Below are 15067 nucleotides of genomic sequence, written 5' to 3'. Positions count from 1 at the left end.
AATGACTAACTTTCGAGAGAGAATTTGACTTCTGGGTAACCAAGATTATGCATACAGTGAGTCTGAAGCGTGGTTATTGTGATTAGCAGTTTAGTCCTAAATCTGATTGGTCATTTGACAGGTGTGAAATTGTCTGACTTCTATCTATATTAATAGTGTGTCTCTTTTTTCATGCATGTTTTCGTGCTTCAACATGTGTCTCTGACATGGCCCATAGATAAAGGACTACTGTCGCTTTAATAATTCCACTTTAATCAAAATCCCCAGTTAATCCCCCTCCCTTTTACCAGGAGTTGACGTAGCCTGTGGTCCCGGGGATCGGATGAGGCTGTCCCGAGTGACATAGCTGCGACACAAGAGGGGACGGAGAGGAGAACCGCAAATAACAACGGCAGGTAGTAAAAGCCGTCAGCGTGTTTAGAGCGTTTACCGTGAGCCATGAACTGAATGGAATTAGAAGCAGTTGTAGCTCTTTACAATAATCTGTCGCGTATGCAACAGGTTTACTGCACCGGACCTCATGTTTGTTTGTCACAACAGCCATAAACCTTCACCCTCTCCGGTTTTACATGCACGAGTTTGAACTGAAAATCCCAGTAAATGATTCCTATTATGCTGCATCTCATCTAGGAATTCTTTGGCGTCACCAACTGTGGGATGGTGCACGTGTCACCTGTAACTTTGAGTGGGGAATCTTCTTCGTTGGGGTTTTATGGCGGTGTACATAACAGTATTACCTGTAGACTAGACCGGGAACGCGCGTCTGCGTGCGCCATTGCGCGCATGTTGATTTTGTCAATCCACACCAGATGCGATCAGGACACGCAGGTTGAAATATCAAAACGATCTCGGAACCAACTATATTCATTTGGAGACAGGTCTAAGCACATGAAACGTTCATGGACATTTAGCTAGCTAGCATGTTGTTGCTTGCTAATTTGTCCTGGGAAATGCACAAGGTCCTTTTTTTTTACTGGATCATTGTAGAATTTTGACCCATTTTGAGTCAACACAATATCGTGTGTTCTCTACTCAACAATTAATCCACAGATAAACAGGGAAACCTGTTTAGTTTCTAAGACTTTAGATGGCGGTTGGCAAACAACTTTAATAAGGTGCATTACCACCAGCAACTGGACTGGAGTGTGCACCTCAGTTCATCTTTCAATGGCAGAGGTGGGACTTGCAGCGCCTCAGAAATAGAACCAATCTCTATTTTAGCACCTGAATACACAGAGGCGCGTTAGCAGTTTGGATGAAATGATTGAATGACGTGTATGTGTACATTTATTTTGTTATGCACTGTGTTGTATGCCGTGTGGTCAGCAGGTTATGTGCATTACTTCTCCTTCAGTATGGAATAATTGTTTAGGTGTGTTTACGGTGGGGTGGGCATTTCTTGGGCAGGGTTGAACCGATTTCCATGTGTGCACTGCAAATCAAATGTTATTTGCCTCGTGCTTCATAAACAACAGGTGTAGACAAACAGTGAAATGCTTATTTATGAGTCCTTTTCCAACAATACAGAGTTAAAAATAGAACATCGAAATAGTAACACGAGGAATAAATACACAGTGAATAACAATAGAAATAGCATGGCTATATACAGGGAGTACTGAGTCTGAGTCGATGTGCAAGGGGTACGAGGTAATTGAGGTAGTAGCTATGTACATATAGGTATGGGCAACGTGACTAGGCGACAGGATAGATAATAGACTGAGCTGTAGCAGCAGCATATGTGCAGTGTGAAAGTCTATGCCATTATACATGTGTGCACGTGTTATGTGTTTGTGTTGGGGTGTCAGTGTAAGTATGTGCAGTGTGTGCATAAAGTCAGTGCAACATAATTAGTTAAAAAAAGCAGAGAGAGCAGTCTGTGGCTTGGGTGGCATGAGTCTTTGAAAATATTTTGGGCAGGGAGCTCGGCCCAGTGATGTACCGGGCCGTACACACTACACTCTGTTGCGCCTTGCGGTCGGGTGCCTTGCAATTGCTGTACCAAGCGGTGATGCAGCCAGTCAAGATGCTTTCAATGGTGCAGCTGTAAAACCTTTTGAGGATCCGAAGGCCCATTTCAAATCCTTTCAGCCTCCTGAGGGGGAAGAGGAGCAGTCGGGCCCTCTTCACAACTGTGTGTCTGGACCATGTTAATTCCTTAGTGATGTGGACATTGAGGATCTTGAGGCTCTCGACCCGCTCCACTACAGCCCCATTGATGTGGATGGGGGCGTGCTCGCACCTCCATTTTCTGTAGTCCATGAACAGCTCCTTTGTGTTGCTGATGTTGAGGGAGAGGTTGTTGTTCTGACACCACACTGCCAGGTCTCTGACGTCCTCCCGAGAGGCTGCCTCACCATCGGTCGGTGATCAGTCCTATCACCATCATGTCGTCAGCAAATGTGATGGTGTTGAAGTTGTGCATGGCCATGCAGTCATGGGTGAACAGGGAGTACAGGAGGGGACTAAGCACACACCCCTGGGGGTGCACACTCCATGTCAATGGTCAGCGTGGCATATGTGTTGTTGCCTACCCTCTCCACCTTGGGCCGGTCCATCAGGAAGTCCAGGACCTAGTTGCAGAAGGAAGTGTTCAGTCCCAGGGTCCTGAGCTTGGTGATGAGTTTGGAGGGGACTATGGTATTGAATGCTGAGCTGTAGTCCATGAACAGCATTCTTACATAAGTATTCCTTTTGTCCAGATGGGTGAGGACAGTGTGGAGTGCAATAGTGATTGCGGATCTGTTGGGTTGGTATGCAAATTGGGGTCTAGGGTGTCTGGGATGATGGTGCTGATGTGAGCCGTTCAAAGCATTTCATGGCTATAGATGTGAGTGATACGGGGCGATAGTCATTTAGGCAGGTTACGCTAGCATTCTTGGGCACCGGGACAGTGGTGGTCTGCTTGAAACAAGTTGGTATTACAGACCGGGTCAGGGATAGATTGAAAATGTAATTGAAGACACTTGCCAGCTGGTCAGCTCTAAGTACGCGTCCTGATATTCCTGTCTGGCCCCACGGCCTTGCAAATGTTAACCTGTTTAATGGTCTTACTGACATCGGCTACGGAGAGCAAGATCGCACAGTTTTCAGGAACAGCTGGTGCTCTCATGCATGGTTCATTGTTGCTTGCCTCGAAGCTACCATAAAAGGCATTTAGCTCGTCTGGTAGGCTCGTGTCACTGGGCAGCTCTCTGCTGTGTTTCCCTTTGTAATCAGTGTTAGTTTGCAAGCCCTGCCACATCCGACGAGCGTCAGAGCTGGTGTTGTAGGATTCCATTTTAGTCTTATTGAAGCTTTGCCTGTTTGATGGCTCGTCAGGGGTCTTAATGGGATTTCTTACAAGCGTCCAGATTAGTGTCCCGCTCCTTGAAAGCTGCAGCTTTACCCTTTAGCTCAGTGCGGATGTTGCCTGTAATCTATGGCTTCTGGTTGGGATACAGCCCGCTTTACTTTTTCCACATTTAGTTACGTTACAGCCTTGTTCTAAAATTGATTCAATCGTTTTTTTCCCCGTCATCAATCTACATACAATACCCCATAATGACAAAGCAATAACAGGTTTTTATAATTTTTTGCTAATTTATATAAAATATAAATTAACATTTATATAAGTATTCCGACACTTTACTCAGTGCTTTGTTGAAGCACATTTGCCAGCGATTTAAAGCATTGAGTCTTCTTGGGTATGACGCTACAAGCTTGGCACACCTATATTTGGGACTTTCTCCCATTCTTATATGCAGATCCTCTCAAGCTCTGTCAGTTTGGTTGGGAAGCGTTGCTGCACAGCTATTTTCAGGTATCTCCAGAGATGTTAGATCGAGTTCAAGTACAGGCTCTGGCTGGGCCACTCAAGGACATTCAGAGACTTGTCCGAAGCCACTCCTGTGTTGTCTTGGCTGTATGCTTAGGGTCGTTGTCCTGTTGGAAGGTGAACCTTCACCCCAGTCTGAGGTCCTGAGTGCTCTGGAGCAGGTTATCATCAAGGATCTCTCTGTACTTTACTCCGTTCATCTTTTCCTCGATCCTGACTAATCTCCCAGTCCCTGCCACTGAAAAACATTTCCACAGCATGATGCTGCCACCATCATGCTTCACCGTAGGGATGGTGCCACGTTTCCTCCAGACGTGACGCTTGGCATTCAGGCCCAAAGAGTTCAATCTTGGTTTCATCAGAACAGAGAATCTTGTTTCTCATGGTTTAAGAGTCTTTAGGTGCCTTTTGACAAACTCCAAATGTGCTGTCCTGTGTCTTTTACTGAGGAGTTGCTTCCGTCTGGCCGCTCTACCATAAAGGCCTGATTGGTGGAGTGCTCTAGAGATAGTTGTGCTTCTGGAAGGTTCTCCCATCTCCACAGAGGAACTCTGGAGCTCTGTCAGAGTGACCATCGTGTTCTTGGTCACCTCCCTGACAAAGGCCCTTCTCCCCCGATTGCGCAGTTTGGCCGGGCGGCCAGCTCTAGGAAGAGTCTTGGTGGTTCCAAAATTCTTCCATTTAAGAATGATGGTGGCCACTGTGTTCTTGGGGACCTTCAATGTTGCAGACATTTTTTACCCTTCCACAGATCTGTGCCTCAACACAATCCTGTTTCAGAGCTCTACGGACAATTCCTTTGACCTCATGGCTTGGTTTTTGCTCTGACATGCACTGTCAACTGTGAGACCTTATATAGACAGGTGTGTGCCTTTCCAAATCATGTCCAATCAATTGAATTTACCACTGTTGGATTCCAATCAAGTTCTCAAGGATGACCAATGGGAACAGGATGCACCTGAGCTCAATTTCGAGTCTCGTAGCAGAAGGTCTGAATACTTATTTACATAAGGTATTTCTGTTTTTTATATTCAATACATTTGCTATAATGTCTAAACCGGTTTTTGTTTTGTCATTATAGGGTATTGTGTGTAGATTGAGGGAAAAAAAATAATTTAATCAATTTTAGAATTAGGCTGTAACATAAAATGTGGAAGAAGTCAAGGGGTCTAAATACTGTCCGAATGCACTGTAGGCATTGTATTGTCATATTATTGCCAGTCACCTTTTGTTAATCATATGTTATTCGACCTGTCCCCAAGAATAACATAATCATATGTTATTCTTCATTAATGATTCCTTGTCGATCACCAAACATTTCTGTAAAAAAAACAACGATAAAACCTTGCGTACATTTTTTTAATTTATTTTTTCCCCCGCTGTTGGCGGTAGGTGCACTTGATGCAATAGCCCTAGCGCCGGGAAGGCAAAGTGTTCCCATTTTAAACCATTTAATGTCTCTGAAGGTAGAACTCCGCCTACTCCGCAGGCCCAGAGAGCAAATTAAGTGCACCTATTGGCCTACCGCTGTTCAATCAGATAGCTTAGATCACTGTGTCTACACAGTTTCCTTGAGCCATAGACAATAAAGAGAAGCCTGAAACGCACAGCTAAGTTGATACTGTGAGATTTCAAAACTTTTAAAAGTTGTTAATCAGCACCGTCAACACTTTTATAAGCCATAAAATGTGCGGAGTGAGTATAGCAAAGTGTTCCGATAAGCTTGCGTTGTTATTGTTAGCGGCTTGTGTCTTTTTTAATATCAAAGAATATTTTACTTAATCTGGTCATAGAAGTAACAACATGAATTGGTGCATGAGGCAGAAATAATGCAATGCGACTTCAGTTTCGCCATCAGCTGGAAGATTGTGTCCCCTTTTCTCAGCGGAGGGAGAGCGGAGGGACAGCCTGACCGCTGCTCCCCCCCTCTCCTCAGACTGACAAAAAATAATTATTATGCTCACTCATCTGTGCCTCACAAGTAATGCATCAAATGATCTATTACCAGTGCGATCATATACAGTACATTTTCTAAGTATAAATTCAAATTGGTCTGAGAAGAACAACATTGGCAGGGAAATTCAAGCATAGCCAATATGCAGCGATAATGTATTGGGCCTATATCCAACTGCACAAACCTCATTACTACAGAACTGTTTTTAATTGCTTAATGTCATATAATCTTATGTTTTTTAAGTCATGTTTTTAAAAAATCAGAGCGGTAGATCTTGTCTTTCATTTTGAATCAGAAAGTGATCTTGACTCAGAAAACGTTGGTGACTACTGATTTACATGATGTTTCTAACTATAGGCAGAGAGGTTCTGAGTGACTTGTACAAGTCAAGCAGATAGACCCATTGCCAGTGCTTTCCCACTCCCACACTAAAGAATCTGCTCCTGGCTCTCTCTCAAGAGTTAGCAGACCGGAGAGACTGAGCATCACCCCCTTCGCCCCCACCCGTCTACCATCGCATTCCTTCAACTGTCTGATAAAGTCACCTCATTGTGGATGACCTCACAGGCTGTCACACGCCCATCGCTGCTCGCCTGACCAGAGGGTTGCTATAACAGGAGAGGACAAGAGTTGCTAGAACATTTGCTGCGCTCGCAACAACTTCATGTTCTGCGTACATTTGCGAATAGCTGTGCTCATACTCAGCAAGTGTTATGTCATAGTTGATTAGGTGGATATAGTATTCTATCATATCCTGTGCCTCAGTCTAAGTAACAGAGATATTTTCCAGCCCAGCTAACGATATAATTCTGATGCTGAGGATGTCTCTATTATTAGCTTAGCTAAGTACAACAGCCCAGTTTGTATATTTTGTTTTATGATCACATTCTACTTAAGACACAGATATAGTAGTCACGTGAGGGATATGTCACATATAAAGGCATTTTGGTTTGCTCTTAAAATACTTCCAGAAAGGAACACCTGAATTAGCAAGCTTCAGTTTTTTTATGGTGTGTGTTACGTGTCTGTCAGACACATTTACCTTTGCCTAAACATCAGGTGGCCTATCGTTCAGAGAGATTCAGAGACACAGCCGATTGAGAGACTATAGCTCTGAGCTTGTTTGACTTGGCAGGAATAGGACCACTGGTACTAGCTCTGCACTGGGTTTCTGAAGAGAGTGAGTTCCACGGAGGGCACAATGTATCCCCTTAGGATTAGCCCTCCTCCCTTTTGTGTTTGTCCTGGATGGTGGGCCAGCCTGGAAAGGTGTTTAAAAGTTTTATTAGTCGTATGTACAGGGATACACATGGTATACACCGTCTAATGAAATGCTTACTTGTGGATGTGTGCGTGAGTGAGTGCATGTGTGCTAAGGTTCGGCGAATCAGAGCAGGTGGTCAGTAGTCTGATTCTGTGTGTGGATAGGGATCCTGGGGAGATACAGTGGGGTTAAATACACAATGGTATATGGAAACTCAGGCGGACCCCTCCTTTTAAAAGCTTGTTTTTTTTTTTGACCATTTTTATTGGTTTTGTTATTTTTTTGTTTGGGGGCTTACAGGTACATTATCCATTTCAAAGTATACGTTTAGAAAACGTGTACCTGTAGGCTGCCACTCAAAGTAAAATAATAAATATACATAGAGTTTAAGTGATAATAAATGTAAATATAAACAGGAAAAGAAAACAAAAAAGAAGGTGGCCTCCGTCCCCAAACTTCCATCCCATATCCCCCAACCCCACCCTGCCAACATGTCTTCATCCAACTCCACCCCCCGGAAACCATGTTTCCAACCCCTTCCCACCCCTCTTAGCAACTAGGGTTGCTTGTCAGTCACCCACCACCCCCATCCCCCGGCTCCATTCCTGGCGACCAGAAAAAACCCTCAGAATACCACCCCTTCCCCGTGGGCCTGAAAGCAGAGAAAAATGTAAATAGGTTTATATATTGTTTGTACGTATGTGTTGGGCTTTGGCTGAGATTTAGTATATTTCTCCAGGCGGCAATTGTTCCTTGACTAGCACCATTCATTCTCGCTGTTGATAATTCTAATGTCATAACTTCTAATAGTAACTGTATCCACTGGTGAATTGGGAGAGCGTGAGATAATTGCCATCTAAGAGCAACATATTTTTTTTTGCGGCAGTGCTGCCTGCCAGCAGTAACAGTTTCTGATATATTGAGAGATTCAAGGAGCAATCATTGTTAAGTAAAATAATTCCTGCCTCGGGCAGCAGGTAGCCTAGTGGTTAGAGTGTTGGGCCAGTAACTGAAATGTTGCTAGATTCAATCCCTGACCTGACAAGGTAAAAAAAATCTGTCGTTCTGCCCCTGAACAAGGTAGTTAACCCACTGTTCCTAGGCCGTCATTGTAAATAAGAATTTGTTCTTAACTGACTTGCCAAGTTAAATAAATAAATACATTTAATAGATGCAAAGCATTGAATATTTACATTCTTGCACCTCGAAATACATTTTGTACCTTTGCCCCAGAAGCATTTAAATACAGGGCACTCCCACATCATATGGAGGAATGTGCCTACCTGATTCAGGGGACACAGTGAAGAGTTGGGGCCAATTTCATCGTAAAACGTTTCCCTGGTGTTAAATACAGTCTGTGAACAAACTTAACATAAATTGATGGTTCAGATTATGGGATGCCAAGGTAATAGTTGTCCATATTCTGTTCCAGTTAAAGGATTGTTCAGACTCAAATCTGTGCACCATACTTTTTTAATGGCTAGCTCAGAATATGAGCTTTCCAAAAGTTGTTTCTATATTATAGAGACCGGTCCTTTCGGGAGCACAGATCATTTATTTATAAATCCCTTCATTGGATAGTTTGGTAGTTGGGTTTCCCAAGCTACTCCATAGGGCAATATAGCTGACCTAAGTTGTAAATATAGTAAAAAGGATTTGCCTGGTAATGTGTATGTGGTTTTTACTTCTTGGAATGTCCTCAAACCATTACTGTCCATGATATCGGCATTGTTTTGCGCCAAATAAAAACTGTGTAATAATAGGCCTAATGTGTAGTTTACATTGTTTAAGGGATATGTCAGTGAAGACCACCTCTTCCAGGGCAATAAGACACCATAATTCTCTTTTATACTCAGACAGGGGGCAGAAGAATCGAATCATGGCTAAACCTATTTAGGATGGTACGAAATACCAGTGCCTGGAAATACAATTTAAAGTTTGGTACGGATAGTCCTCTTACATCTTTCCCTCTTTGCAAGTTTGTTAATTTATCCCAATAGCCAAAAGGGGAGACAAGGGAAGCATTGAACTACAGAAATTCAGCTGTCACAATGTATTCATTTTGACAATAGATATTCTGCTGGTTAAAGCAACTGGGATGTCAGTCCATCTACTGAGGTTGGATTTAATTGATTTGAGCGTTCTGTAAAAGCTTCTGGCAATGGTTTTATCTAAGGAAGGAAATGTATATATTCCTAAATATTTAAAATGGGAAATGATTGGGATTCCATAAGTAAGAGATGGAGTCCTCCATCGGGGTCTTGATAGGCAGTTGGGCAGATTTGGTTAGATTTATTTTAGAACTTGAGATGGAGCTGGATTTGTCTATGATCTTTTGGGAAGGATTAAGATACATTCTCTAGATAAAGTAAGATATTGTTGGCGTATAATGAGATGACGTGATCCGTAGAATTAAGAGATATTGGTGTAATCTTTTTCAATTGTCGAATTTCCTGGGCCAGGGGCTCTATAGACAATAAAAATAGCAGAGGTGAGATAGGATCACCTTGCTTGCTACTTTTAGTTATTCTGAACGGAACAGAGCAGGTATTGCCTGTTATTACTATGGCTGTGGGACTGGCATATATTTTAATCATATTAATGAAATTGCAGCCAAGTCCCATATGTTCCAAAACCAACCAAAGATATGACCATTCTAGTCCATCAAAAGCTTTTTCTGCATTGAGAGAGAGAACTGCCTAAGGAGCTTTGGTTTCTGATGTAGCATGAAAGATATGTAATAGACAGCGGTTATCTGAGGATAGATGTAAGTTTCGAGATGACATGACAGAATTTCAAAAAATAGTTTAATAATCTGTGTTTATCAAAGATGGAGGACAATAATGAGAGGACTGGGTGACGTACTTTTTAATTTTTTTATCATATCGAAATTAGTGTTGTATTTACATCCCTTCCAAATGAGCCTTTGTGAACGGCTGTGTTAATCATTTCAAGTAAGAGTGGACCTAATTGGTTAAAATATGATTTCCTTTATTCATGTTATCCAATGTCCTTCTGAGTTCATGGAGGGAGATTTGGCTCCCAGCAAGCCGGCTTCCTCAGTTGAGAGAAGAGGAGTTCTTATATCTTTTAATAAGGTCTTGATCTGGTTTGGTGTGGATTTACAATGTATAGGTATATAATTATTTATAGAAACAGGAGAATCTTGGCCTCCCTAGTGGCGCAGCGGTCTAAGGCACTGCATCGCAGTGCTTGAGGCGTCACTACAGACCTGGGTTCGATCCCAAGCTGTGTCACAACTGGCCATAACCGGAAGTCCCATATGGCGGTGCACAATTGGCCCAGCGTTGTCTGGGTAAGGGTTTTGCCGGGAGGGCTTTACTTGGCTCATCGATTTCCTTGCTCTAGCGATTTCCTTGTGGCAGGCCGAGTGCCTGCAGGCTGACTTCCGGGTTAAGCGGGCGGGTGTTAAGGAGCGCGGTTTAGAGAATGCTCTAACATTCTTAACAACTTTTCAAGTTCTGATATCTTCTTTAATTGTAATTTATTCAGCCCAGATGCAAATGCAGTTTTATTATTTTTAATAAAACCTTTAATGCCGTCCCATAAAATCTGAGGATCATTGACTGAATTTTTCTTAATACATTCATTCAATTTAGTTTCAAATTCTTAACAGAAATTAGGATTTTGTAGTAAAGATTAATTAAAGCTCCATTTTGTGACTTTTTTTTGGAGATAATGAAATTTGTATCTGGCAGTAAGAAGCATGATGATCATGTCTGTCCCAATAACCAGTTGGAATGAAGTTAATTCTAATAATATGCTGTTCAGACAATCAAAAAACTTAGGATCATATGAATTTGGAGAATACACATTTAATAAAGGCAATTTTCTTTCTATTATGGATACATTTAAGGAAAGTGTTTCTGCCTTCTTGGTGTTGCCTTTACCAAGGATGGTGATTTTGAGTTTCTTATGTATCATTATGATTACACCTTTTAGTTTTGTTTGGGGCTGATGATAAAGCAGCCATTTTGTACAAATGGTTCTCTTTTCTATGTGTCCTTTTGGAGCGGATGTGTTTCTTGGATCATTGCTATATCAATATGGTTTATTGCTAGTATATCAAGACAGCTGGAATGCTTGATAGGAATATTAAGGCCTTTCAAATGCCACAAGAGAATATCTAGCGTTGCTGTTGTTTTTCTAAAATGAAGTTCTTATCTTTGGTGTTGATAAGCCCATAGATGTAAAAAAAAAAAAAAAAAAAAGCAGGACCCACAGCGAAACCCACCCATTGGTCACTCTCCAACAGGAAATACCCTTTCAATAAATCGTTACCTTGTCCCTGTCCCCTATCCCCAGCCCCCTTCCTCCCTAGCCCCCAGCCCTCCCTCCTGGGTTCTCCCCGCCCTGCACTATAATTACAGGGTTATAGCATAATGGCTAGTGGCAGCCTTAAATATGAAATCTCTTAAGCAGCATATTTTTGGTATTTAGGTGTAAAACAATTATTATTATAATAAAGTGAAACAAAATAAGTAACCAATTCAGACCTTAACAATTAAGTTAGCACACTTTATAAGTAAGGGTGTGTAATGAAGAAAATATTATGAGAATGAAACCAAAAATAAGATATGACAGATATGCAAGTCTTAATGCCTAAACAGTAAAACAAAATGGGATAGCTGTAGGACCCATATACAGTGCATTTGGAAAGTATTGAGACCCCCTTTTCCACATTTTGTCACATTGGTATTAAATAATTTTCAATCTACACACAATATCCCATAATACATTCTTGCAAATGTTTTAAAAATAAAAAATGTATTTACATAAGTATTCAGATCCTTTGCTATGAGACTCGAAATTGAGCTCAGGTGCATCCTGTTTCCATTGATCATCCTTGAGATGTTTCTACAACTTGATTGGAGTCCACCTGTGGTAAATTCCATTGATTGGACATGATTTGGAAAGGCATTCACCTGTCAATATAACATCCCACAGTTGACAGTGCATGTCAGAGCAAAAACAAAGCCATGAGGCCAAAGAGTTGTACATAGAGCTCTGAGACAAGATTGTGTCCAGCTTGTCCCCTTTTGTGTTGGGTTGATGTGCTTCTCAAAGAAGTCTTGAGGTTCCTTGGTAGTGGAAAACGTGTTTTCTGGAAGGTCAAGATAAGTTTTGCTGGGTGGATAAAGCCGCACCTCAGGTTTAGTTTACGTAGCTGGAATCTCACCTCCGTTTTTGGTCCTAAATTATGTCATGGCTATTCAGAGGACTTATAGACACGCCCCATCAAATTATATCGTAACCCCATCACACTGTGGTTGACTCAACGGCTGAGTATAACCGTGAGCTACACATTAACACACAAGCATGTATACACGCAAACAATGTCTCTTAGGGATAACTCCTCCAAAAGGTCACTCTCTATATACAGTACCAGTTTACACCCTACCTGTCAATAATTTATACGAGCCCTGTAGTGAAATGACTCTGTTACTCTATGTCCTGGTTTTATAAAGTATGACTTTAGGGTACACTTACAGTACATTAACTTTGCAGGTCTAATAACCTGACCTGGTTCCAAATATGGCGTACCAAAACGTGTCTGCTGGCTAAAATGCTCTGGTTCTGGTCAGTTTTATCCTGTTACCCAACCGTTAAGCAACTAAACTGGGGTAGATTTTGCGGAAGTGTAACACATGGAGAAATCAAAGAGAATCACCTCTCTCTCGTCAACTGCATACAGTTACCGTAATGCTAATTAGATGTTTCCTCAAGCCACCCCCAGTATGAGGTGTGAGGAGACACGGTTTCAGGAAGACCCTAGTCTGGAGTTAGGGGGGGGGGGGTATTGAAAAAAATCAGTTGGCCTAGGAAGGGGCTATATTAACCCTGTGAATCATGGCAGGACTGACATACTGGGTGTCCTCTTACATGCCATATAAGGGGAACCCCCCCCCCCCAATGCTACTGTGGTATCACTTTCTGCAGAGGGGTGGCTATTCTTAGGCTGTCACTTCAGCTCATCTGAGCAGGCAAGACCTCTCTTCCTCTGGTTCTCTACTCTTTTCTGTCTATCTTTCTCTCCTTATTTAAAAAGGGGTGGGTCGTGAATGACATATTTGTCTGTGGCTGTAGTGGGTTAGGTTTTTGTTTGCTGTGCTTTCAGTCTCATTTGACATTTTGGGGAGATATTGTGTCTTTTTTAGTTCTCAAGTGTACTTTTTTAAAACTTTTTTTTTTCTGCTTTCAGAAGCTACTTGGCTCCTGCCCCACCCCCTCTCTACCTCATTTTTTTGAAGAAGATTAAACCAAACAAACAATCAAACCCTTTGGAAGAATGAGTACCTACAACATTTCTCTGAGTGGGCCGGCCCCATGGGGCTTCCGATTGCAGGGAGGGAAAGACTTCAACATGCCCCTGACCATCTCCAGGGTAAGTGATCTATTCATCCAATTCAGTGTACCTACATCCATACTTTGTACAAACACACAGAGATTTCTACATCCCATATCCGATATGTCTTTTGACCAATGAGATCATCCTTTTTCTTGCATTCAGCTTGAATCTAAATGTTGGGGTTTGTTTATTGTTCAGTGCTTGAAACTTCATCCCATTGAAGTTTACATTTAAAAAGATTAAGGTAAAGGGTAGTGGTTAGGGTTTAGGGCAGGGAAGTCCCAAGGATTTCACATAGCACTAACCGTCAGCCCACCCTTATAGGACATCAAATATTCAATTACTACTACAGTACTAGTACAGTACTTGTAGGTGTGTTGTTGTTAAACATGGTGGTCATTTTGGGAAGTTTGGTTGATTAGATTGTTTGGGATGCAGTTTTATTACAGTAGTTTCAATAGGTTTTCTCATTGGTTGGTATCATTGTGTGGTTTTGGAAAATTCTGTGATTTAAGCTTGGCCTTTGCTAAAAAGTTTGAGAATATGCTTTGTTGCGTTCACCTTATCCTGTAGTAGTATGTTCATCTTACACGTTGTAAAGGCCTAAAGACTATGCATAAAATGTTGATTGGTTTATGGTGGTAGGAACTGTGAGTTAGGGGTAGGCTATGTTAAAATTGTTACACCACAGTCGATGGTGAGAATGTAGGCCTACTTATGCATTTTCAGACTGGAATCATGGCATGCTGTCACCTGCCAAATCTATAGTGTAATATACAGTTAACTGCCCAAATAAAGGAAACACCAACATAAAGTGTCTTAATATGCCGTTGAAGCTGTTCTGGCTAGTGGTGGTCCCAATGTGCCTTGGCATAGATTCCACAAGTTTCTGGAACTCTATTGGAGGGATGCGACAATATTCTTCCACGAGAAATTCCATCATTTGGTATTTTGTATATGGTGGTGGAAAGCGCTCTGTTCTCTTGGGTGGAGATTTGGTGACTGAGACAGCTATGGCATATGACAGGGATCATCAACTAGATTTTCTTGAGCGGGGCCAGAACATAATTACAAATAACTTGTAGACTGCAAATTGACCTCAAGAAGCCCAAACGGATATAAAATTTGACTAAAACATAATAATTTTAAAACTTGCTTACATTTGTATATGATCACATATGTCCGTCTATTATGCTTGGGAATACTTTGGAACAGATGTCCAAAATTAAAATCACTTGGAGCTGATTTGCTGGTGTTTTTACAGTCTTTTATGTCCAACAATAAAAATTCAAACAACGTTTTTATTTTTGCTCTGAAAACTTGGGGGGCCAAATAAAATACCCAGGGGACAAATAAAATCACCCATGGGACAAATTTGGTCCACAGGCCGCCAGTTGGGGAACCCTGGCATATGGTTTACATTGTTTTCATGCTCATCAAACCATTTAGTGACCACTAGTGCTCTGTGAATGGGGGCATTGTCATTCTAAGGGGGCATAGCCATGGTAGCCAAAATATTGGCCTGCCCAGCATTTTTATACATAACCCAAAGCATGATGGGATTTCAATTGCTTAACTAACTCTGGAAACACACCTGTGTGGAAGCACCTGCTTTCAATATACTTTGTATCCCTCATTTACTCAAGTGTTTCCTTTTATTTTGGC

General features: G+C 41.8%; 1 protein-coding gene across 4 annotated transcripts in view; it reads left to right on the top strand.

The window, feature by feature from the left end:
* The first annotated feature begins 13110 nt into the window (after positions 1-13110).
* Positions 13111-15067, top strand: part of LOC106606152 (LIM domain-binding protein 3) — a 62361-nt gene continuing 60404 nt past the window's right edge. For all 4 annotated transcript variants that reach the window (XM_014202295.2, XM_045720362.1, XM_045720348.1 and 1 more), the window contains exon 1: positions 13111-13438. In XM_014202295.2, coding sequence (XP_014057770.2) covers positions 13343-13438 — 96 coding nt within the window. In that variant the 5' untranslated portion in view covers positions 13111-13342. The remainder of the gene's footprint in view (positions 13439-15067) is intronic.

Source organism: Salmo salar, chromosome ssa01 (assembly GCF_905237065.1).
Source record: "Salmo salar chromosome ssa01, Ssal_v3.1, whole genome shotgun sequence".
Taxonomy (NCBI): Eukaryota; Metazoa; Chordata; class Actinopteri; order Salmoniformes; family Salmonidae; genus Salmo; species Salmo salar.
The sequence above is the reverse complement of the archived record's forward strand: the minus strand, read 5'-3'. Positions and strand labels throughout refer to the sequence as shown.